Source organism: Thamnophis sirtalis, unplaced genomic scaffold (assembly GCF_051295495.1).
Source record: "Thamnophis sirtalis isolate CommonGarterSnake01/CBP01778 unplaced genomic scaffold, rThaSir2_p1.2 scaffold_4, whole genome shotgun sequence".
In the NCBI taxonomy this organism is placed as follows: Eukaryota; Metazoa; Chordata; class Lepidosauria; order Squamata; family Natricidae; genus Thamnophis; species Thamnophis sirtalis.
This window is the reverse complement of record NW_028261384.1, coordinates 129,744,038-129,769,345: the sequence shown is the minus strand read 5'-3', so window position 1 is coordinate 129,769,345 and position 25,308 is coordinate 129,744,038. Positions and strand designations below refer to the sequence as shown.

General features: G+C 40.8%; 1 protein-coding gene across 1 annotated transcript; it reads left to right on the top strand.

Annotated features, from left to right (window-relative positions):
• The first annotated feature begins 2,408 nt into the window (after positions 1–2,408).
• On the top strand, positions 2,409–25,165 carry LOC148046564 (vomeronasal type-2 receptor 26-like). Its single transcript, XM_087714844.1, has 6 exons — positions 2,409–2,617; positions 5,778–5,955; positions 9,303–10,163; positions 22,448–22,675; positions 23,169–23,295; positions 23,747–25,165. Exons 1-6 carry the CDS (start codon positions 2,409–2,411, stop codon positions 24,646–24,648), a joined length of 2,505 nt encoding a protein of 834 aa, XP_087570970.1. The 3' UTR covers positions 24,649–25,165.
• The last annotated feature ends 143 nt before the right edge of the window (positions 25,166–25,308 follow it).

Here is a 25,308-nt window from a genome sequence, read left to right as displayed (position 1 = left end):
GTCCCCTCAGGGAAAAGGGCGGCATATAAATCCCCAATAAAATCCTAAAAAATCCTAAATACATGTATATATCATTACACTGTATCCATTATCATTTCATTATTATTATTTATGGTTAATTAATTGTTAGTGAGTAAACATTTAATAACAATCTAAAACAATCTAGGAGTTACAAAATTCCTACTTATTAATCACCAATAATAAAAAAAAACTATTTTTTATTACCAACTTTCAGTGTCAACCTGTATCTTTCCAGTAACAAAACAGTCTTATCTCTCTTGCCAATTGTGGAGTCAGTCTTCTTTTTATCTCTTTTATAGGGTTTTTATAGGCTTCTATCCGCACTTTGTTGCTTGAAGAGTTTCTCAGATAATTTCCTTGCCCACCAGTTGCTACTAAAGTTAACTTGTCTTTGGTTGTCAATCTTGCTTCTGAAAAAAATTCTCTTCTTATGTCTATCATCATTAGTATTTTTTTTTCCTTCTGTGTCCTGGAATCTGGGGTAGAGCTCCAATTCATCGAATTCCCTTTTCCATATTCCCTTCTTTCCATTTTCACCCAGATTTGCTCCATTAATAAATTCATCTATTGTCTTATCTTTATCTTCTATATCTTCATTCTCCCTTTTAATTTTTGGGGCTCTAACCCCTTCATCTTTTGTTGTGAGGATGACTAGTTTTCCAACTTCTTCTCAATTCTCCCATATCCTTCCATAGATTTTGAATTCCAACCAAGATATTTTGGAATTTTAAGGTTTCCTCATCTAAGTATTGATCCATGTTTCCAAAACAGAAGAGAAAAATAAAAAAAACTAATAGTGACTGCCACTCTAGCCTTCCAGGCCTCTCTTACTTTTATTTTAAATTGACTTGAACACAAGTTCTTTTATGCTCTTCAAAGGGGAAGGGTTATGTCCCCCCTCCTTTCTTTCTTTTTCTCCCTGCCAAAATAATTCTCAGAGGCACCTGTGAAAACAGTTCGTGCCCTTGGTTCTTTATCAGTCTCTGTAAATGAGTTGCAAACCCTTCAGCTGCAAAGTTAGTGAAGTCAAATAAGAAGAGAGATGCATTGTTTCAAAAACTCATTTTCACCTTCTGTAGAAAACAAAGTTCTTTAGATTTATTTTAGCGTGGTTTAATAACAAATAGTAGGAAGAATTGTTAAAATAAAAGGGAAGGTTTTAATCCAGAAGTAAAAAAAAAAAAAGCAACAAGAAGCAGAAGAAGAAAAAATGCTGTATGATGTGATGGACATGTGGGTGCTGGGCAGGGACCTGAACTTTCTTCTAGGTGGGGAAAACCTGGAAGCTTTCAGATTCGGGTTTTCCCATATGTGCCAATATGACATCTCTAAAAACATGGAACTTTGAAGAAACGTAAGACTCAGAGTCTTCTTTCGTGGGAGGTGTTCTTGGAACCCTGACAGTAGCTTGAGTTTTCAGTACTTCTATATACAGTTCCTCTTCACATCCCAGAACTAGAAGAACTTCCAACCTCCAGCTAACCAGGCCATCGAAACATTGAATTCAATATTAGGAAAATTATTGGCTCAAAATATTTATCACAGGAACTCTCTGCCTTGCCCTTGAGAGGATTATCTCCCAAAAATAGAAACTGGACAAAAGAACTACTTCTTAAGACAGTCTTCAAATCTTTCATTGTTGGCTTCTCCCAGCTGGAACGAACTGGGAATTTTTCCAACAGCATGCTGCAATATTAATATTTGAACCTTTTTTTTAGCCCTACTGAGATACTAATGAGTGAAGTAATCTTCTGTGCTTCGTAAGCACTTCATTAGGGCTTTAAAAAAGTTTCCAAAAAGCTCAGAGTATAAAACACCCACATTTTCAGCCTCTTTAGGGGGGTGGGAAGTGTGTCTTATACTCTGAAAAATATGGTATTTATGTCCCTTTCAAAGGTTTCAGGTGCCAGATGCTTTTTAGCGAAATAATGTTCAAGACAAAACCATGTACAAAACAAATTTTCAATCATTGTGTTGTTTATTTACATTCTATAGATTCTTTCCCTTTGACTACAATGCATTTTTCTCTTGTTGCTACATAAAACAATCACAAACCATTTACATCTGGGTGAGATCATTTATTTTCCTCAGCAACATCAGAAGAGCAAGATATAATTGACAGTGTTTTAATTTTACTGCTCTGGACTCTAGGGAGTTCCAAAGAGCAGAGCAAAACAGTCAGCCAACCAAGACTGAGTGATATTATTATTTCTTGTTCCTAAACACATTGAAATATAAGGCTTAAAGAACAAGTCTTGTGATTCTGATTGTTTTTGCTATGCATTTCTGCATTCAGGTCATCTGAAAGAAAGAGGCAAATATAAGATTGTCCTATATTCAGAAGCCATATCAATGATCATTTAGACAACACACATCTGTGATTTGCTATGTTACTCTTCAGGCTGTGGGTGATAATATTAATCCCTCAGATCATATGCCATGCTGCTAAATGCACCATAGACAACCCTAGCATTAAATACAAGTCTTACCATTCAGGTGATCTTATCATTGGTGGCATTATTTCTCTGATCTGCATGGTGCCTAACCTAATCACTTTCAGAACAATTCCATCGGAAGAACTTCTTGATAATCCCATGTAAGTAGTTGTCCTTCTTAATTCTATCAGCTTCCCAATCTTTCTGGATAATTAGTCAATGTAATTTGGGCATGGAATAAATGATTGAAACTTAACTTTTATCCCCTTTCATCTATCCTTTCTCTGTTCTGAGATTGTACTCTGCTTCTTACATACTTTACAATAATTTGGTTAACAGTTTTTTCCCCATTTTATGTTTATCTTCATGAAATTTATAGCAATATACGTGGTCTTGTTTAACAGATATCTGAGTTTTGCTTAACTCCCTGCTTTCTAGTTTTCTAATGCTTCTGTTCCAAACTTCCATGGCACACCAATTCAAAGGTAATATTTTTTTTACTGTTTTTGTTATGTGGATGGGGTTATACTTTCTGATTCCATGTCACCTATTTCTTGATTGATTGAAGCTGAATGGAATTCATCAGTAAAGAATAGGAATGGATATTATACTTGACCAACGAACTCATTTTCAATAGGGGGAGGTTTCTATTGTGGTTTATGGCAACCTGACATCTAAGTACACTTTTATCTCATAAACATTTCCATTCTTCATCCTTTTTCTTCAGAGATATGGAGTAAGGTCCTAAGAGATGATTTGAGAGAAGGGGTGGAAATAGAGGATGATGCAGGAGAATGATCTAGAAGAATTCTTGAATGGTGCCTATGTAGATTCTCAGCCATCCAGGTCATGGTGGTGCCAAAGGTGATTTTTTTCAAAAGGCTTCAAAAGATTTTCTTTGTTTTTCCTTGAAGAGGAACTAAAAAAGTTTCTTGGAGGAGCAGTGAAACATCTTCAAGGAAAAACAATGAAAGTCAAGTTGTCTTTTAAAAAGTCACATTTGGGACAATTTTTGAAGAAGGTATTCAGAAAAGAGAGGTCATTGATTCAGAGGTGAGAGACTAGCAGGGTTATTTTACATAATGACTGTAAGAAAAGTAGTAAAAATTATAAATGTTTTGAGTCAATCTTTTATAAATATAATAAGGACCGACCGACCGACCATCCATCCGTCCATCCGTCCATCCGTCCATCCGTCCATCCGTCCATCCGTCCATCCGTCCATCCGTCCATCCGTCCATCCGTCCATCCGTCCATCCGTCCATCCGTCCATCCGTCCATCCGTCTATCCGTCTATCCGTCTATCCGTCTATCCGTCTATCCGTCTATCCGTCTATCCGTCTATTCGTCTATCTGTCTATCTGTCTATCTGTCTATCTATTTTCTATCTATATGTATTATCTATCCCATTTTATAATGCCTTGACAAAACTACAATTGGAATATTACATCCAACTTTGGCTGCAACAATATAAATAATATTTGGAGACCCTAGAAAATGTGTAGAGAAGAGCAACAAAGATGATTAGGGGATTGGAGGCTAAAACTTGCAAGGAATGTTTTCAGGAATTGGATATGTTTAGTATAGTGAAAAGAAGGACTAGGGGGTGACATGACAACAGTGTTCCAATATCTAAGGGATTGCCACAAAGTAGAGGGTGTCAACCTACTCTCTAAAGCACCTGGAAGCAATGGATGGAAATTAATCAAGAAGAGAAGCAACTGAGAACTAAGGACATTTTTTTTCTTGACAATTAGAACAATTAATCAGTGAAAGAACTTGCCTGCAGAAGTTGTGGGTGTTCCACACTGAAGGTTTTTAAGAAGAGATTGGACAATCTTTTGTCTAAAATGGTTTCCTGCTTGAGCAAGGGGTTGGACTAGAAGACCTCCAAGATCCTTTGGACTCTATTATTCTGTTATACTCTGTAGCTAGATAGCTAGATAGGTAAAGTCATAGATGCCTCAAAGATAAATTAATCTTTATTACATGAGATTATTACCTTGAGAAAGGAACTCAATAACAATGGTATAGAGAAGGGAGAGTGAAGAAAAGTGGTCAGGTGGGGAATCATGGAACAGAAGGTGAAAGACACAATTTAAATATGATCACATAAAAAGGATAAACATGGAAGCATAATATTTTGGCCTTTACGTAATCTGTAAAAAAGAATGCTGCATATTCAAGTAAATTTTTCCCTAGCAGTTTTGCAGTCTAACCCATATGTATAACACCCTTGACATCAAAGAGAGTATTTCGTGGCAGCTAACAATGTTCCCTTATAGGTTTTGGGTATAATCTTTCCTAACATGGTTCAGTACAAGACATTTGATATTTCAAAATGAGATATAAATATACCTATGTGTTCTGACCCCCCATTCTCCATCCAGGAATGAAAGCCAAAAGCCACGTAACTAAAAAGGTTTCTTTTAATCAGTCCAAGCTCTTGTTGGCTGCAAGCCCAAATAAACAAAGATAATTAGCTCTGGCAGAAAGTCCTATAACTCACACCAAAATGCAAACCTGGCTTCTCTTATCTCAAACCACTTATCCAAGTTGGCTTCTCTCAGTTTGTGAACGCGAACAAGAACAATCACTAGAACAGGAACGGAACGTTGACTTCTGCAACCAGGACGTGGCACCAGCAGTCTCTTTTATCAGCAGGTGGGGATCTTGATCAGCCTCAGCTGTTTGCAATCACCTCCTGTAGTTACTGCTTTGTCCTTTACGCTGAGTAGATCTGCACCTGCATTGAATCCTGATACAACTCCCAAATGCTTTCATGAACATTCCCTTTGATCCAATGCTCTGCTGCCATCTGGTGGCCAACCAGTCTCTCCTCGCCCTGCTCGGAGTCGACACTCTGTCCAGGGTCCTCCATCTCCTCCAAGGCCGACTCATAAGACCCCTTGCTATCGGAGTCTGGTGACAGCTCTAACGGCTCCTGCCGGGCAACAACACCTATGCTATAAAAATAATCTAAAAGGGGTAAGTTAGAGTACTCAAAGATATAGATAGCGAACAGGTTATCTGCCAAATAGCTGGTTCTATTATGAAATAGAGAGGATATGTACTTTCTACAGACTGACTGGAGCTTAAAATCCATTTTTGAATCTTGTTGTGAACAAAGATTATTAAATTGAAATATACCAAATTATCTGTGTGGAAATGCAAGTGTTTTGACAGAGGCATTGCCATCCTTTAAAGTTTGTTTCTACAGATCTACCAGCATATCTTGTCCTTGATCTTTGCTGTAAAGGAGATCAATGAAAATCCCCAGATCTTGCCAAACATCACTCTGGGTTTGGGGATCTCTAACAGCTACTTCATGGCAACGTGGACCTACTTGGCTTCTATGGAGCTTCTTTCTTCACACGACAGATTTGTTCCCAACTATAAATGCAGCATCGACCAAAATGTAGTTTGTGTTATTGCAGGACCCAATTCTCATGTGGCTCAAGTTATGGCAGACATTTTGAGCATTTACAAGATTCCGCAGGTAAGATTTGCTGAACAAAAAGAAAAATCCTATTGATGCCACATAACACATTCATTTTTTTTTCAGGTACTAACTGGTGTTTATCAAAATAATCACAGACAGAAGTCTTTCTTCTATGAAAGGATATGATTGCTTCAAGCAATGCATTCATATTTATTTTATTTTTATTTATTTATTTTGGTTTGTCAAGCTTGTATGAGAAAACAAGCATAAGTATGAATATAACATATAAACATATAATTATAAGCAGGTATAAGTATATACATATAAGAAATGAGTACAAATAAATTGGAACAGTAGGACAGGGACAGTAGGCATGATGGTAGCTTATGCACGCTCCCTTACAGACCTCTTGGGAATGGGGTGAGGTCCGTGGTAGACAGTTTAAGTTAAACGTTTTGGGGGGGGGGGTTGAGGATGTAAAAACAGAGTCGGGTAGAGCATTCCAGGCATTGACCACTCTGTTGTGGAAGTCATATGTTCTGCAATCGAGTTTGGACCAGTTTACTTTGAGTTTGTATCTATAATTTGCCTGTGTATTATTGCAGTTGAAGCTGAAGTAGTTGGTGACAAATAGGATGTTGTAGCAGACAATTTTGAGTACTAAGCTTAGGTGGCATAGTTCTAGGTTGTCCAGGTCCAAAATTTCAAGCCTATTGACATAAGGTAGGGGTCGGTAAACTCATTAGTCAACAGAGCCAAATATCAACAGTACAATGATTGAAATTTCTTTTGAGAGCCAAAAGAAGGTGTGGCCTGTTTTGTGGGAGTGGCTCAGCGGTCATGTTGGAAAATGTGGTGAAACTCACTTAACAATACTCTTGCTTAGCAACCAAAATTTTGGGCTCAATTGTGGTCATAAATTCTCTTTCTTTTCTTTTCTTTTCTTTTCTTTTCTTTTCTTTCTTTCTTTCTTTCTTTCTTTCTTTCTTTCTTTCTTCTCTCTCTCCCATTTTTTTCTTTTCTTTCTTTCTTTCATCTCTCTCTCCCATGTTCTCTTTTTTTTCTTTCTTTCTTTCTTTCTTTCTTTCTTTCTTTCTTTCTTTCTTTCTTTCTTTCTTTCTTTCTGTTTCTCTCTCTTTTTTCTGTTTCTCTCTGTCTTTCTCTCTGTGTGTCTGTCTGTCTCTCTGTCTTGTGTGTATGGCTCTTTGTCTCTCTCTCCCTCCCTCTCTGGTTCTCTCTGTCATTCTCTCTGTGTGTCTGTCTGTCTGTCTCTCTGTGTCTCTCTCTCCTCCCTCCCCCATCTCTGTCACTGTGTGCGTGTGTGTGTTTGTTTGTGTGTGTGTGTCTCAGTCACTCACTTAATCACTCACTCTGTGTGTTTGTCTCTCTCTGTATCTGTCTCTATCTGTCTGTCCCTCCCTCCCTCCCTCCCTCTGTGTGTGTGTGTGTGTGTGTGTCTATCTGTCTGTCTGTCAGTCTCTCTCTGATTCTCTCCCTCTCTCTGTCTCTCTGTCTCTCTCTCTGTGCCTCTTTCGGTCTGTCTGCATTTCTTGTCTTCCAGCTGTAGCCCCACTCCATGGAAAACATAGGCACACGGACATTCCGCACAAATACAGCCCAGAGCAGGACCAAAGCCCCTCTACCAACTGGCCCTTCCACCCTTGGAGGGCTTTGGAGGGAAGCTTCTGCAGAAGCCTGGGCAAGTGAGAACAACTTCTTACCATTATGGGAAGCCTGTGCACCTATGTTTTCCATGGCATGGAGCAGCGGCAAGGCTCTGTGCAGCCGGCGATGACTCCGGAGGCCATCTGGGAAGACAAGCAACACGAGGGGGACCCCGCCCTCGCAGGTGACTTCCAAAATCATCTCTGGCCATGCAGAGCCTCACCGCTGTTTCACGCTGTGGAAAACATAGGCACACATACACAGCCCATACAATTAAAGTCTTGGAGACTTCATAATGGCAGGAACTTATTCTCATTCACCTGGGCTTCTGCAGAAGCTTCCCTCCAAAGGCCTCCAAAGGCCTCCGAGGGAGGAAGGGCCAGTTGGGAGAGGGGCTTTGGTCCTACTCCGGGCTGTAATTGTGCAGCGCCTGTGTGCACCTATGTTTCCCCTTGGAGTGGAGCCACAGCCAGAAGACAAGGAACATGAGGTGGCACAGCGGTGGCAGAAAAGCCACACTCAAGGGGCCAAAGAGCTGCATGTGGCTCATGAGCTGTGGTTTGCCAACTACTGGCATAAGGTATTCTATTGCAAGCAGAGGAGTGGAGTAATCTTCTCATGAAATATCTTATTAATGTCTGATATACAGTGTGGCTCCAGGCAGATGAGCTGTATTCAAGAATTGGTCTGGCAAAGGTTTTGTATGCCCTGGTTAGCAGTGCAATGTTATCAGAGAAGAAGCTTCCCTAAGTTAACAACTTTAATGCCTTTTGGCAATGCTGTTACAGTGAGCTCTAGCACTTAGATCATTAAATATGAGTACTCCAAGGTCCTTGACAGAGTGAGGGTCATCTACGAGATCATATCTGCCCAGCATGTGTTTAATGTTCTGATTTGTGTCGCCAATGTGTTTGTTTTGGGGTTTTTTGTATGTGTATGGTTGTCATTTGAAACATCTGCCCTAACATTTCTATATCCAAGAATATAGGAGGAAAGGAGGGAGGAAGGAAGGGAGTGAGTGAGTTAGGGAGGCAGGGAGGTGGCGGGAGGGAGGGATCAATAAGTGGAATGGTGTTGATACCTACAGTTATACAAATTTCAAAGGAAAAAAATAAAAGTTAATCGATTAAAAACCTTATTAAGTTATCTTCGTAATAAGATTATATAATAACTTCCATGAATAAATAAAAGGCCACCCTACCACATTTCCATGACTGCCATTGTCTGAAAGCAATCATAACAAGGTTTCAATATTCTATGTATGTCCCACAAATGGGGAATTCCTTCACTAGAACATTTCGTAGAGAGCAGTGAAACAATCTTGAGTCATGGACTCATGGGGTGTTCATCTCTGATGCTCTTCAAGATTTTTGCTTTGTGTAATATTTCCAACCTTTCTTCCAAAACTATGTCTAAGGTTCCACAACCAAAATGTGATGTGTGTCTAGTTGGCGTTCCTCTATCATAATATTGATACTTTGACTGTTCTGAATACACACACACACACACACACACACACACACACACACACACACACAGTAAGATTACAGTAACAGAATATTGCAAGATTTAAAGTATTTTGAAGGATCCATTCTAAAGGTCTTCCTATGCCTCCACTACGGCTGTTGACTGAGATACCTTTTGCATGAGAGTTGTCTAGTCTATGTTTCCTCCTCCTGTCTCCCAAGGTTGTTCTCATAGTTCATTACAAATACCTGTGCATATATTTCCCCCCTTAGTTAACATATGGTTCCGCTCCAGTGACTGATAACATGATCCATACAGATTTTTACCATCAGATGTTTCCAAATGAATATCTTCAAATTATGGGGATCCTCCAGTTGCTGCTGCATTTTAAATGGACTTGGATTGGACTGATTTGTCAGGAAAATGAGATTGGTGAACAATTTCTGAGGGAAGAGCTCACCCTGTTTTCAGAAAAAGGAATCTGTTTTGAATATTTTGAAGAATTTCCAACAGAAGCTTTTTCAAACCAGCTGGGAGAAAAAATAGATGATTTTCTTAAGTTATACAAAATCCTTATGACAAGTACCTCCAGTGTTGCAATCATATATTCTGAAAACCAGGTCGTGGCAATTTTCAGAACAATAATCTCTCTTTCAAAATATTTGGACACAATAGTTGAGATAAAAGATAAAATTTGGATTTTACCAGCCCAGATGGAATTCACTTCAGTTCCATTTCAAAGAAACAGCAATATTGACTTCATCCATGGGGCTCTTTCTTTTGCAGTTTCATCAAGAGAATTATTAGGTTTCAATACATTTCTTCAGACTATAAATAATCTTCCAGAAAATGAAGATAGTTTTTCAAGGGTCTTTTGGGAACAAGCCTTTGGATGTTCTTTCTCAAATTCCAATTTAAACCAAGAATCAGACAAAAGATGCACTGGGCAAGAGAAGCTGGAGAATCTTCCAGGCTCTGTTTTTGAACTGAGCATGACTGGGCAAAGCTACAGTATCTACAATGCAGTCTATGCTGTGGCACATGCTTTCCAAGCCATGCTTACATCCCACATCAAACATAGAGCAATGGCTGGTAGTGGGAAGCAGAAGCTTCTCAATCATCAAGTATGGCAGGTAATCTCTTATATTTTCTAATCCATCAGATGATATTGTTCTATTCCATAACTACAGCTGTCCACATAATGTGTAAAAACTAATTTAAATTTAAGCTGGGGAAATGATTTAGATAGATCACAATGTCCACATCTCTCCATCCCACATCAAATTATTTTTTATGATACAAAGTTCCAAATATTTTGATTGCTTACATTCACATTTAATATGTGAATGTAAGCAAGCCTTATACATGTAAGCCTTATATATTATTAATAAATGATACCACTTCTGGTTTGCAACAATGCAACATGTTAGTTTACTGGTAATCAAAGTGGAAATGACAGACTTCCAGTTGAAGTCACAGTAAGAACGGCTTGGAAAATAGCAGGCACTGCCAAGCCCTGCATAATCCAGCCAACAACTGTTGTCGGGAGACCCTATGGGGTTAACATCACCTTGTAGGGGTGTTGAAGAAAGGAGAGGCACTTGGTGGACCATGAGGAACTCACAATTTCCTCATTAGGTCGGAAGCAAGCTCTCCTGAATGGCAGCAGGTACAAGGGCCATTTTTGGTTTGTCATAAACTGGGATAACCGGGAGCATAAGATTTAGGCTGGCGTGGTCCATGGACAGAGAATTGAAGCTGGGTGAGATAACTTCCAACTCTTGCTCTAAAGACTTAAGTACAAGAATTTCAAGAAATAATCTCCAAGCATTAAGGAAGCAACAATGAGACATACTGAGAAGACTAAAGACTGAAAATTAAGAGGTGAAAGAAATGCCCAAAGGAAGGTTTAAAATATAGAAAGCCTGGAAAAAAGTTTAAGCAATCTGAAAGGTGATTTTTGAGGAAAACTGTCTTTCTTATTTGTATCTTTACACCCCCTGGACATATTGAATATTCAGCTATTTTTGTAATACTTTTAAATGTTGGAATTTGGAGCAGGAGTGCCACCTATTGGAAAAAGAAGAGCACTACAACGTGAGAACTTTCAATGAAAGTGAGGAATGTCTAATACACAAAACAGAAGAAATTAAACAACAACTGGAAGGTGGCCTGACATTGATTCTATTTTAGAAGATGATTGGATATTTTGAAATACTTAGTAAGCTTCTTTTTTGAAGATTTTTAAGATGAACTAAATTGCAAATTTAAATTGCAAATAACTAAACTATTGAAACTGATTATTGGATTGTGGAGGAAATCTAGTGGATTAATTTGGATTTGGATTATTAATGCTATTTGACAGAACACACTACAAAGCAAAAGAAGAAAGATGATAGAAAAAAGGGAAAAGAAGAAAAGTTCAATAAGACATTAAAATTTGGATAATTGGGAAGACAAATAACTGGAAAACCAAAAGACTGTAAAATACTAAAGAACTTTAAAGATGATAAATTTAGGGAATTTGGAGGAATAACTATGGAATTGACTAAATCTTATTAATAATTGGCTTTGTTGAAACTTAAATATTGAAATGTTGGAACCATAGTGTCAGATTTCCTAAAAATGCCCTAATAGATTCATAAGTATTGAGCCAAGTTTTCAATACAAAACTAGTCATTTATTAGGAGCACCATTAGGCAAGATCTGTTTGCAGTCAAGTCTATACTTTGGTTGATTTATTGCTGAACTTTACCCTGTTCCATCCCTCCACTCAGTCTGTCATAAATCACATTCCCCTATAAGATGCACCCCTCCCAAACCAGCTGCAGTAATCTGAGATCCGACTCCAGCCGACAGTATGCATGGAATGCACTCCTCCTCCTTTTCTCCCCATGATAACACTGGGAGTTGGCATTCAGCTCCCCTCACTTTCCAAAAGCAACCTGTATGAAGCAAAAACAATTTGAGTACAAGCCCTGGGCTTGTTTGGATTTTTTTATGGAATCTTTCTATAAGGCGATCAGCCTGGATATTTCTATTCTTTACCCAAGATGCCTCTGACAAGGGGTAGCCCTTCCAATTGATTAAGTACTGGATTAAGTACTCCTGTGCCACCTTGAATCAAGGATTCATTGCACTTCATAATGGGTTTGCCTCTCTATGACCACAGGGCCTGGGGGCTCCCAGGGAAGTGGTCTCAGAGTGGATCCAACCAAGGGTTTTAAGAGGCTACTATGGAATACTGGGTGTATCTTCCCTAGCAGTCAGGGCAGTTTCAATTGCACTGTGATTGGGTTGATGATCTTCACTATGGGGAATGGTCCCCACAAACTTTGGTCCCAGTTTCTTGCTAGGGAGTCTTACCTCAAATATTTTGTGGAGAGGTAAACCTTCTCTCCCACCAAGAATGGTTGTTGCGGAGCTCGGTCTGCCTGTTTCTTATAGGTTTATGCTGCTTTAGCCAGTGCTCTGTTGACATTCTCTCAGGTTGCTTTTAGCATTGACAACCAATCAGTCAAGCTTACTGAGGAGGGGATACTCAGGCATTGGGACAAAGTCCATGCTGCTCACTACTTTGAATGATGTTAGTCTTGTGCTACTGTGAACAGCGTTATTGTGTGCAACCTCAGCAAAAGACAGAAGGTCTGCCCAATTGGAGTGCTGATAGTTCATGTAGTACCTTAAGTACTGCTCTACCATGGCATTCAGTTTCTCTGCCCCCACACCCTTAGTGTTTGCGTGAAAAGTTGAGCTAAGGCCCTGGGATGACCCAATAAACCACAGGGACTCCCTCCAGAACTTAGCCATGAACTGGACCCCTCTGTCTGAGATAATTCTTCAAGGTACTCCATGCAGGTGGTAGATGTGCTTCAGGAACAGTTTGGCCAGCTGGTGAGCTGAGGGTAGTCCACTGCAGGGTATGAAGTGTGCCTATTTGGAGAACAGGTCTATTACAGTCCAAATCAGGGTCCCCCCCCCACTTTTTGGCAACTCTACTATAAAGTCTATTGCAATCTCTGGGCTACGTGTAAAGTCTTTAGGAACCCAAAGTGACCTGCCGGTTTGGCGCCATGGCTCCTCTGGAGAATTAGGGTGAAAAGGGATTCTGGGACATAGAGTTTTGTCCCCTTCCATGCAAGGTCATCTCTTTTTGTCAAGATGTGTTGGTTGTTTCAGAACCAGGTCTTTGCTAGCAATTTGGTTTTGAGTCATGGTTAGGTTGCTTGCTGGTTGGTCTTGCTGACCATGGCATTGTCATCTGGTGGTCACTTGGGAAGCTATTTGGGTAGAGGAAATGATGGCGTCCACCACCTGCTCCTGTTCATATTTGTACTGGGGCATGCTGGAGAGGGTGTCAGCTAGAAAGTTCCCTCCCCCTGGAATGTGCTTTTGTACAAAATCAAAATGGTTGAAGTATTGAGCCTATTGGACTTGTTTTGGGTAATAGTTTCTGCTGGGTCCTGAGAGCCTCCAGATTTTTGTGGTCAGTCCAGACTTTGAACAGTTTTTGAGTCCCTTCCAACAGGTGTCTCCAGGTTAGCAGTGCCTATCTCACTGCGAAAACCTCCCTTTCCCATGTGGCCCATTGTCTCTTGGTGTCAGTGAGCTTGTGGGAGGTGTAGGTGCAGGGTTGTAAATTTCCTTGGTTATTTCTTTGAAATAGCATCACTTCCACTGCCATGCCACTGGAATCTGCTTGGATCACAAAGTATTGCTTGGGATCAGGATGTTTCAGCACCAGTTCCTTTGCAAACATTTCTTTTAGTATTTTGAATGCCTTTTGGCAGGTTATGTTCCACTGTAGAGGTTGTCGCAGGTGAGGTTTTGTTCCTGGACTCCATGTCTTTAAGAGGTCTGTCATGGGTTTGGCAATCTTCACAAAGGAGCAGATTAATTGCCTATAGAAGTTTGCAAATGCTAGGAAGTTTTGTAGCTGCCTGCAAGTGCAAGTGGGTTGCCAGCCTAGGACGGCTTGTACTTTGGCTGGGTTCATCTCTATTCCCTCATTTGACACTTGGTAGCCCAGGTAGTCTAGCCGTGCATGGTGGAATTCACATTTGGATAGCTTGACGTACAGGTTGACTGCCAGAAGTTTTTCCACTACCTGTCGGATGAGGAGTTTGTGGTTGTTCATGGTCTCCATGTAGATGAGGACATCACCCAGGTAGACGAGAACCCCCTTGTAGAGGTGCTCATGCAGCACCTCATTAATTAACTGCATTAACACTGCTGGGTCTCTCTGCAGTCTGAAAGGCATAACTTTGAATTGGAAGCTACCTAGGGGGCAGTTGAACACTGTTTTCCACTCATCTCCTTTCCTTATCCGTACTTGGTAGTATGCTTCTCTGAGGTCTAGTTTGGTGAAGACTTTTCCCTTCGCCAGGTGAGAAAGCATGTCCTTCATGAAGGGGAGGGGCTATAGGTTGTGTATGCACACAGCATTGATTCCTCTAAAGGTCACACACAATCTCATAGTTCGGTCTTTTTTTTTTCTTTGAACAGGACTGGCGGCGTAACCAATGGCTTGGCTGGCTCGATGAACCCTCATGCTAGGTTTTAGTCTATATATTTGCAAATTTCTTGCATTTCCAGGGGCATCATGGTGTACAGTTTGGGTTTAGGTAGTTTTGCCCCGGGGATTATTTTGATGTTGCAATCTGCCTCATCCGGAGGGGGGGGGGGCAGAATGTTGCACTCAGTCTTGCTGAATACTTCTATGAGGTCCTGATATTCCCCTGGGATCTGTTTAGTCTCTGGGATTTCATTGGATGTGGTTGCCAGATGTTCTGGTGGGCTCTTTTGGGGAGGTTCCTTACTTGGGTGGTGTTTCTGCTTGCTGGCATGGAAGGGGTTGGGGCCCCTTTTTTATCCTAAGTCTGTGTGTACCCCCTTGCAACCAGATGGTCAGTCCACACTTGTCTAACCAGGAGAGTCCAGTATGACTTAATCTGTCTTATGAATTGAATTACTTCCCAGTGATCCACTAGCTCTAGTCTCCTGGTTTGGTGAGGTGGGTGGCATAGGCTCCCCTCATTAGGGACCCATTGACCTGTTCAAACCAGATTGGGTGGGCCAGTCTTTTTGCTCTGATCCCCAGTTTCAGGAATGTGGTCAGGTTGATCAAGCATCTAGTGCAACCCTCTAGTGAGTCTATTAGAGTCTATTAGAACTTGAAAATCCCCCTAACTTCCTATTTTTAAGGGCTGTGAGGCATATTGGAAAAAGGAAAGGGTAAATTGGTCCTCTCACCATTGGGTGGTTTTTGCCCTTGTTATCACTGTCATAGGATTCTGGGAACTGGTCATTGTTCCCTGGGTCCCCCCTTCATCTGGTTGGGGAGGGACCTCTGCAGCCTGGAGGGCCTTCTGGGATGCATTTGTGACCCATTTGTGGCCCTGTTCCAGTCATGCCCTGGGTAGTGGCTTTGGTCTTGAGTTCAGAGTTCAGGTCATATATGCAGAAGCCATGTGGCCCACCCCACCCCATCTGTAGTATTTCAGTGGACTTTGAGGGGCAGCTGGTTTCGGGGCCCACTGTGTTGCTGTGGATCACCATTGGCCGGGCAGTTTCTGGCTGAGTTGACCTCTTTCATATCCAATGACTTTCTCATGTCTTTAGCCCACAATCCACTGTTGACTTTTATTGCTACTCAGAACCACTCTGTCAGCCTCTGTTTCACTATTTGCTTTCGGCTGCCATTGAAACAGGGAGGGTGGCCCTGGTATTTGGGAAGGGAAGTTTTAAGTACAGGAAAGATTGTAAAAAGGGAGTTTTATTCTCACCATCTACTGCACATGCTGGAGATTGTGATTGGTGTGGTCAAGGCCAACCGTCCTGCATACCAACCTGATGATGCTCTTTGAAGATGGAACTCACATGACACCTAAGGGATTTGCAGATTGGACTGTGAGATGGGGTTACCAGGGGAAGGGGGTTTGGTCACATATTGATATGTATGATTTTATGCGCTGTTACCTCAGATCTTGCTTTGCTTAGCTGCTATCTTTTCATAACCAGTAAAAGTACTCTTAATTATGTGAAATGGAGTTAAGTGGTTTCCTTCTTGGTTACTGAGGGAGGTTGGCTTGACATTAAGCAAGATCTCACTTTCGCACTCATCCCGGGGCTAACACCTTCCGAGGGGAGTGTAAATAAAACCAAAATCTTCAAAGGAATGTCCTACCCAGACAGCGACCAGGAGGACAACATGGGGGCAACTGCATCCTCATGTCCTTTGGAGATGGAGCAGATGGCAGATTTGAATTTTGAGGAACGATCCGTCTGCCCCAGGTGGTCATTGGGAGTGGGACAGAAGTATGACCCTGAGGAAATTTCTGCTGGAGTTACCACAAGGTGATATCGGCGGCCGGCAGCTGCTTGGCAGGACACCGATGAGGAGTACCTTATGATGTCCCAGGCTATGAAACTCTTTCAAGAGACTTGGGAGAGGTGACATATATGTGAGAGCGGTCCCAAAAGAGAAGCTGATCTCCCAGACCTAGAGGAGAGAACTGCAGAAGCCCTGTTCCACCCAAGGGGGGCCCTGGGGGAAGACAGTGGAGCTCATCGGGATGGAGAAGCTCCCATATCAGCAGCAGCAGCAGCCGTGAGAGACCTTCCAAGAGGGGGAGGGCCCCCCACAGACATCGGATGGCAAAAGTTCCTCCACTTGGTGTGAAATTTGGTGGTGACTCAAAGGAACTAGGATTTTTCTTGGTCCAAATTTGGAATTTCATGCAACAGTTTGGAGAGGATCTCAACACAGAAGAAGCCAAGATAAGAGTTGTTACCATGGTGCTGGAGAACAAGGCAGCAACATGGATGGTTGCCCTCCATAACAATGACTCCCCCCTACTGAGAGACTATAATAGGTTTATGGCTGGCTTGAGGAAATGCTTTGATGATCCGCTCACAGAGCAGAAGGCCAGAACCAGAATGAAAAGTCTTACGCAGGGGAAGAACCCAGTGGCTGATTACATAAAAGAGTTTCGTGAATTATCTGTTTAGATGCAGTATTGGTCGGAAGAGGCTTTCATGGACAGTTTTATGGATGACTTAAACAAAGATATATACCAGAACTATATAAAGGGGGGGGGGTGTAACTTGCAACACTGGTACGAATTGGCAGCAGATGTGGAAATCGATCTAGCCAGAGACAATTACCATGAAGACAGTGAGAAGGAGAAAGCTGCCCCTCCCAACCCTCCCAAAAGAGCTCCAAAAGGAGGGAAACGTTGGTCTACAAGCAAGTCCTGATCTATCACCTGCTTCTGTTGCGGAAAGGAGAGGCACTGGGCAGCAAATTGCTGCTCCAAGATTGGCCCAAAGCCCCCTGCCGGGGGAGAGGGAACAAAACCAGACAAACAACCTGGGAAGAGAAGGGACACCACCATGAAAGGGGTGGAACCTGCTGCACAATTCCCTCCCATTTTTTCCTGAAGGAGGGCCTGATGTCAACCTCTGTTTTGCTATTTGCTTTCGGCTGCCATTGAAACGGGGAGGGTGGCCGTGGTATTTGGGAAGGGAAGTTTTAAGTACAGGAGAGATTGTAAAAAGGGAGTTTTGTTCTCACCATCTACTGCTGGAGATTGTGATTGGTGTGGTCAAGGCCAACCATCCTGCATACCAACCTGATGATGCTCTTTGAAGATGGAACTCACATGACACCTAAGGGATTTGCAGATTGGACTGTGAGATGGGGTTACCAGGGGAAGGGGGTTTGGTCACATATTGATATGTATGATATTATGAGCCAAGGTGGCGCAGTGGTTAAATGCAGCACTGCAGGCTACTGCTAGATCAGCAGTTCAGCAGTTCAAATCCCACCGGCTCAGGGTTGACTCAGCCTTCCATCCTTCCGAGGTGGGTAAAATGAGGACCCAGATTGTTGGGGGCAATATGCTGACTCTCTGTAAACCGCTTAGAGAGGGCTGAAAGCCCTATGAAGCGGTATATAAGTCTACTGCTATTGCTATTATGCGGTTTTACCTCAGATCTTGCTTTGCTTAGCTGCTATTTTTTCATAACCAGTAAAAGTACTCTTAATTATGTGAAATGGAGTTAAGTGGTTTCTTTCTTGGTTGCTGAGGGAGGCTTGGCTTGACACACTCAGAGGGTCGGTTTGGGATGTCATAGTAGGTAGTTACCTGGGCAATCTGCTTGTCCAGACTTGTTTTAAAAAATGCACTAACAGATACTCTGGTAAAGGGGGTAGCCTTCCAATGACTCTCCCAAATTCATGGATGTGCTCTTTGATGCGGAGGCCCCTCTGCTTTACGTTACTGAGCTCATCTTCAGCATATAGGTCCTCCTCCACCTCCTCAAATCTGGCCTCTAGCAATCATAGGAAGTCATCTATGCCTTGCAGCTGAGGGAGTCTCCTCTTGTGGAGGGCTGCTAGCCATTCCCTTGCTTCTCCTTCTAGTCCCTCTGCAATTGTATTCACTATGGCTCTAGGGAATGAGTAGAGGTATTCATAGCATTCTAGGTGGATCTCAGCTGAGTCAAGGAACAGGGCTAACTGGTTTGAGTCCCTATCAAACTTTCTCTTGAACAGGGGCAGTTCAATCAGCACTGCCCTTCCCTCCTCCTGTCAGCCTCTGTATTCTTGTGCTTGATATGTCCTGAGATATTCCTCAGTTCTAGTTCGGAGGGACGGGGGAGATTATTTGCCCTGGACAGCCTGCCTGCTACATGGGAGAGGCACTGGCTTCATCTTCCTTCTAATGGCTGGAGAAAGGGGGCTGAGTTCCCATCTGCTTCTCATCACCTTAAGAGGATCCACTGCTCCTCCCCTCTCTTTTGGCCTGCATAATGGTCTCCCTTCATGGAGGGTGGCCTAGTCAATTTCCTTCCTCCATTACTCTATGGATCTCCTTAGGGGCTCCATCAGGGGCTTTGGGGGCCTGGCTTAGTTCCAGCATCCCTTCTACTCTTCCCAGTCACTCAGGGCCCTTCCCTTTTTCTGGGCATTGGGGTGGGGGAGCTCAGCTTTAGCTGCTTTAAGGGTTGAATACTTATCTCCTCTTTCTTCACCCATCTTGGCTTTGATATCTGAGGTCAGGCTGCACTCTGGCTGCAATCTTCGGATAGCTGGCCCTTTGCCATGGTCTTCTGGGTTTCCCTCCAGGCATCACTGGTATTTAAAAACGGACTTGACTGTCTGTCAGATTTCCTAAAAATGCCCTAATTGATTCATAAGTATTGAGTCAAGTTTTCAATACAAAACTAGTCATTTATTAGGAGCACCATTAGACAAGTTCTGTTTGCAGTCAAGTCTATCCTTTGTTTGATTTATTGCTGATCTTTACCCTGTTCCATCCCTCCCCTCACTCTGTGTCATGAATCACATTCCATTATAAGACGCACCCCTCCAAAGCTGGCTGCAGTAATCTGAGCCGACAGTATGGGTGGAATGCACTACCCCCCTTCTCTTCCCATGACAACACTGGGAGTTGACACATAGAGGTATATTGAGTATTTTTATCAAATTGTTACAAAATGGATTATCGGTGGATGATAGAGGTATATGAAGGAATAAATTTGATGCTCAAAAGCATGCATGAAACTATAAGGAAAAACAAGGAGACAAGGGATTATCTAAAGATAAAGAAATGAGTGTAGAACAGTAAGTGCAGTGAGATTTATGGCTGGTGAGGCACTGACACAGTAGTGGGTTTCAAATTTTTTTTAGACTTGTGGACTTCAACTCCCAGAATTCCACAGCCAGGCACACACACACACACACACACACACACACACACACACACACACACACACACACAAGTTGGATTGGACTATCTCTCCTACCCCCTTCCCTCTCTCACTCAAACAAACTCTCAAACAAACAGACACACAAACACACACACACACAAAGTTGGATTGGAGGGAGTCAGGGAGACCACAGGAGGAGGCAGGAAGCCAGTCAAAGACCCATACTGGAGCACAAACACTTCTCCCCAGCCCCTGAAGGATCCAGCCCAACTTCACTGATTACAGGTTTGAAAAGACAATGTGGCTCTGCCTGCAATCAAACTACACTTGGGGAGGGAGAGCACTTCCCTCCAGCCTTTGTTCAAAGCCCCGCACCAGGAGGATGAAGTTTGAATTCCTCCCCCTCCCTCCGATCCACATGTACCTTTTCCAGCTGTTTCAGAGAGGATTTCAACTCTGTTCTTGCCTGTCATCATGAAAAGAAAAGAAAATGTAAAGGAAAAAGGCGAGAGCTGAAGTCAGGCTGAGCTAGTTGCTGCCTCACCGTGGATGACTCTGCTTAACTGTTTAAAAAAGCCTCTAAAAAAGCGCCCTCTACAGGAGGCAGGAGAACAATGTGCCTCACCTATGTCAGGAATTTTTAGGCTTTTAACCCTAGCTTAATTCTGCTTGAGTGATCATAAAACGCATAGTCAGACTAGAAGAGGCATGTCATTCTTCTGCCTTCTCCTGTAGAGGACACTTTTTAGAGGCTTTTTTTTAACAGTTAAGCACTAAGTAGAGTTATCCACAGTGATTCTGGCAGCAACTTGCTCAGCCTGACCTCAGCTCTTTCCTTTTTCCTTTTACATTTTTTTTCTTTTCATGATGACAGTGATGAGGCTCTGCCTCCCCTGACTGCACGTCACTGGTGTAGAAGCCTTTCAACAACTGGTGGGGGGAGGGGATGAACATGATACTCAAAATAATAGATGAAGAATTAGGAGAAGCAGGGAAAGAGAAAAATCAAAATGAGATGCAATAAGACAAAGATAATGAAGAGAAAGGATTGATAAGTAGGAATTATCAATTCTCTTCAAAAAAAAGATCTAGAGAAAAAAGAGAAAAATCTCTTCAAAAAAATATTTATGGCTGGGTGCCCAAATGATACAGCAGAAAGAGACAAAGGGGAACCTGAAGAAAATAGAAAATACTCTGTGAGTATAAAAATATCAGAAAAACCACCTTATAAAATTCCAAGAGAGAGAAATAAAAGGGTGATTAAAAAGCCAACAAATGATGGAACTCTGAAAAAATTAAGAGATGGTAGATAGTGATAAAATATATTAATAAAATGAAAAGGTAGAAAATACAAATAGGGAAAATACTAGCATATATACTAACAGTAAATAAAATTTAGTATAAGTAAAAATAAACTAAGGCTAGAAGGTGAAAGTTTAGGTAATATAATTGTACTGTATTATTAATATTAACTGTGTTAAGTATATTGTGAATCTAAACTTTTAAGGATTAGAAATTGTGGGGACTTTAAAATATAATCCTGGGATTGATAAACTTTTGTTAATATTTGGCCTTATTAGTAATCCTAGACATTTGGGATATTGGAATTATGGTGGATTCTTTAAAATATTAAATATTAGTGACTTAGTAGAGATAACAAACACATGGTGCAAATAAATGTTATTGAGGTTTATATGAATTAATGGAAAATGACAAAGAATTATAAAGAGGGAATGGTATTGTTAAAGTTGGAATATTAGTATTATGCATACTTATTTGTATTATTATTGTTAACATTGTTTAAAAAGGACATTGACCCAGTAAGTACACTGGCCACAAAACATGTGTGATGGGAAGGAAAACTTCAAATAAAACATGAATTTAAAAAAAGTGGAATATTTATAATTTACTTAAATGGTAGATGAAGACCCCAAATGAGGAACAACTCCTTTTAGGGGTATTATAAGATGGAGTCCTGATGTTTAAAAATGGTAGGAGGAGTTTTCCTTCACATGGAGAAATTCATGAATGCTTGTCTCAACACATACAACAGAAAAATTTCTGCTTTAAAGGTTGATGTATAAGTATGGGAGAGAAAAAACAGGACAAAATCTGGTTTCCTCAGTCACTGAAAATTACAAAAAAAGAAACATGAGTGAGACCAGGGTGAGGAGAAAGGTTGAAGAGGATGTCAAGTGATAGTAAGGAACAGAACATGGTAGTGTTATGTACATGTGAGTAATAGACATGAAAAGAAGGATGTTATATGCCACTAATGCTTCTCTGTTTCTCTTGATGATTATTCTGGCTACTTCTGATGGAACTAGGGGTGGGTTCCTATCGGTTCGGCCCAGTTTGGCTGAACCGATAATGGTATGACCACATGGGTTGCTGGAACCTAGGCCTGCCATGCCCTGCCATGCCCCCAAATTGGTTCTCTGGTCAGTGCCATTGGTGCTGCCATCTTGTTTTTAAGTTCGGCGCATGCACAGAACAATTTTAATTGAAACATGTATGTGTGGGAAACATGCACATGAATGAACTGGCAAAAAAGCTGGCTGGAACTTACCCCTGGATGGAACTGATGAATTAGTCCTATTGTGGTCATTCTTTGGAAACACATCAGTATTTTTTGAAATAATGTTGTATATTTTGACATTCTTCATACCTTTATTAACTAATGCTATGTACTTCACTTAAGTTTCACCACCATCTGAGAAAAATCTCATTTAACAACAGTGCTGGAGAAAATATCTTCTTTGACCAGAATGGGAAGGTTACAACTGGCTTTGACATAATGAACTGGATCACCTTCCCAAACCAAACTTTTCTTAAGGTCAAAGTCGGAAAGGTACATCCATCAGTTCAACTAGAAAATCTTCTCTCTCTACTGGAGGATGACATTGTGTGGCCCAACACTTTTAACCAGGTATATTTTATTTATTTTTCAAAGAGGTATTGCAACACACATGCTACAGTTGATTTCTGACCAGGTGCACAATTTAATGAAACAAGCACAAGAGCTGAAGAAGCTTCTTGGATGAGAAGTGGGACATTTTCAAAGGGGGGGGGGATCAAGAAAGTCCTATTGATCTTTGGAAAAAGTACTTTGGTACAAGAAAAAATATTCTTGATGCAGAAGATTTTGAAGATGATTTTGTATAAGAAAAATTATCTCAATGTATTTGTACCGCTAAGTTAATTAATACTAACCTTTGAGTTCTATCAAGAGAGATTTTTCCATCACATGTCTCTTGACAAAAGGATATTTTAGGGGTAATACAAGCCTTGTACCCTAGCGTACAATTTTTAATAAGTTTAAATCAAAAAAGGGAGGAAAAGATTCCCCAAAAATGTTTTCTAGATTGGCAATTTTTAAATTCTAAATGTGTTGAACTTTTATTTGTTCGATTTATTCACAGTCACAACCTCTTTCTCTGTGCAATGATCCTTGCTCTTTGGGGTACAACAAGATCAAAATTGAAGGGAAGCCATTTTGCTGTTACTATTGTGTTCGTTGCCCGGAAGGCAACATTGCCAACCAGACAGGTGAGAGATGTTATGAAAGAAATGTTGTAATGGAATACGGGTATGATTTTTTGGGGGGCTAGGGGGAGGTGCTGCCTTTTGTACTTTTGAACCGGCAAGATTCTTTTCATATAGTCTTACAACAATGTGGAATTACTTCATCTATTTGTGTCTCCTGCCATGTTTTGCTGGGTTGATTGACCAACATTGATATTTATTAGATCTGAAAATTAATAAGTTTAGAATGACCCCCACAGTCCTTGAAGACATGGATAGGAACCATATCTCAAAGTAATTTCAAAGGATTTTGTTCTGCAGACCACTTTAAATATTTCTAGCCTTCCAAATAAATTGGATTTCAAACTCTTGCATTCCTAGATTTTATGAGGAATGTCTGGATATTCCAGGCACTGAAAAATTTCTAAAAAATTGGGAATTCTTTTCTCCTTAACAACTCTATTTCCTCTTCCAGGTCTAGATGACTGTTTCCCATGCCCCGAAGAAAAATATCCTAATAAGGATCAAGCTCTTTGCATTAAAAAACACACAAACTTCTTGTCTTACAAAGAACCCTTGGGAATCACTTTGACCAGTGTGGCTTTCTTCTTTTCTTTCATCTCAGTTGTGGTACTGGGGATCTTCATTAAGCACAAGGACACTCCCATTGTCAAAGCCAACAACAGGGGCCTCACCTATGCTCTGCTCATTGCTCTCCTTTTATCCTTCCTTTGCATTTTGCTTTTCATTGGACAACCTGACCAAATAAAATGTCTTATGCAAGAAACTGCTTTTAGCCTCATCTTTACAGTAGCCCTTTCTTGTATATTGGCGAAAACAACAATAGTGATTCTTGCTTTCATGGCCAACAAGCCAGGTTCTAAAATCAAGAAATGGGTGGGGAAAAAACTTGCCAACACTATTGTCCTGTCTTGCTGCTCAGTGCAACTCACTATTTATAGTGTGTGGCTGGCAACTTCTCCCCCATTCCCAGATTCAGACAGGCATTCCATGGTTGAAGAAATTGTCTTGAAATGTAATGAAGGTTCAGCCATCATGGTTTACCTGGCCCTTGGCTTTATGGGTTTTTTGGCTGCAATCAGTTTCACAGTGGCCTTCCTAGCCAGGAAGTTACCTGACAGCTTTAATGAAGCCAAATTTATCACCTTCAGCATGTTAGTTTTTTGTAGTGTCTGGGTGTTGTTTATTCCTACCTATCTTAGCGCCAAGGGAAAATACATGGTAGCTATGGAGATTTTCTCCATTTTGGCTTCTGCAGGCGGATTACTTGGCTTAATCTTTTTTCCCAAATGCTATATCATTATTCTGAGGCCAGAGCTGAACAGAAAAGAACAGTTGATAAAGAAGCAAACATAAATATCCATTGTATTGTGTTTTTTTTTTCAAATTAATAAGCATATGTTCTATTTCCAATTTCATTCTGATGAGCTGCTTTTAATTTACTAGGTTTGTACAGAAAGAATTCTTTTTCCCGCAAAATAATGAAGTGAAATATAAGCACTATGTAGACAAAATAGCCTCAATTTGTATCTGAGCAGTGAATAACTTTTTTAAAACATATATTTGTGTTTGAGATAATATTTGATCATATTAAGACATGAAAAGAAATGAATAAGGACATGTTTACATAAGAAAAACTATAATTGTTAGAAAGAATTTCTTTTATAAAAATTAATGCCTAGAGTGATCTATTTGTTTCAAACAATACCTATTTGACAACCATTTCACCTTTTAATCAGTAGCAGAAAAGCTATGTATAGGTTCGTATGCCAAGGACAAATTCCAAGAACAACTATAAACTCCTCCAAGATGCAAAGGAATGAAGAGGATTGGGATTGACCCATTTGAAATGTATGTTGTGTCGTTCCTTTTTATTTGGATGAAAGAGTAAATTCTCAGAAATAAAGAAAACTTAAAACTGGAATTGCACAATGTGTGAGGTTTGGGTGGTAATGTACAATGGTTTTCTATGGTAGAGTACAATTAAGGTTAATCTAGGTTTTAAAATTCACAATA

Coding starts and splice junctions, on each gene's coding strand:
- LOC148046564 (XM_087714844.1), top strand. CDS start 2,409: ATGTTACTCTTCAGGCTGTGGGTGATAATATTAATCCCTCAGATCATA. Junction 5,956..9,302: donor GCATTTACAAGATTCCGCAG/GTAAGATTTGCT, acceptor TTCCCCCCTTAG/TTAACATATGGTTCCGCTCC. Junction 23,296..23,746: donor CAACATTGCCAACCAGACAG/GTGAGAGATGTT, acceptor TTCCTCTTCCAG/GTCTAGATGACTGTTTCCCA.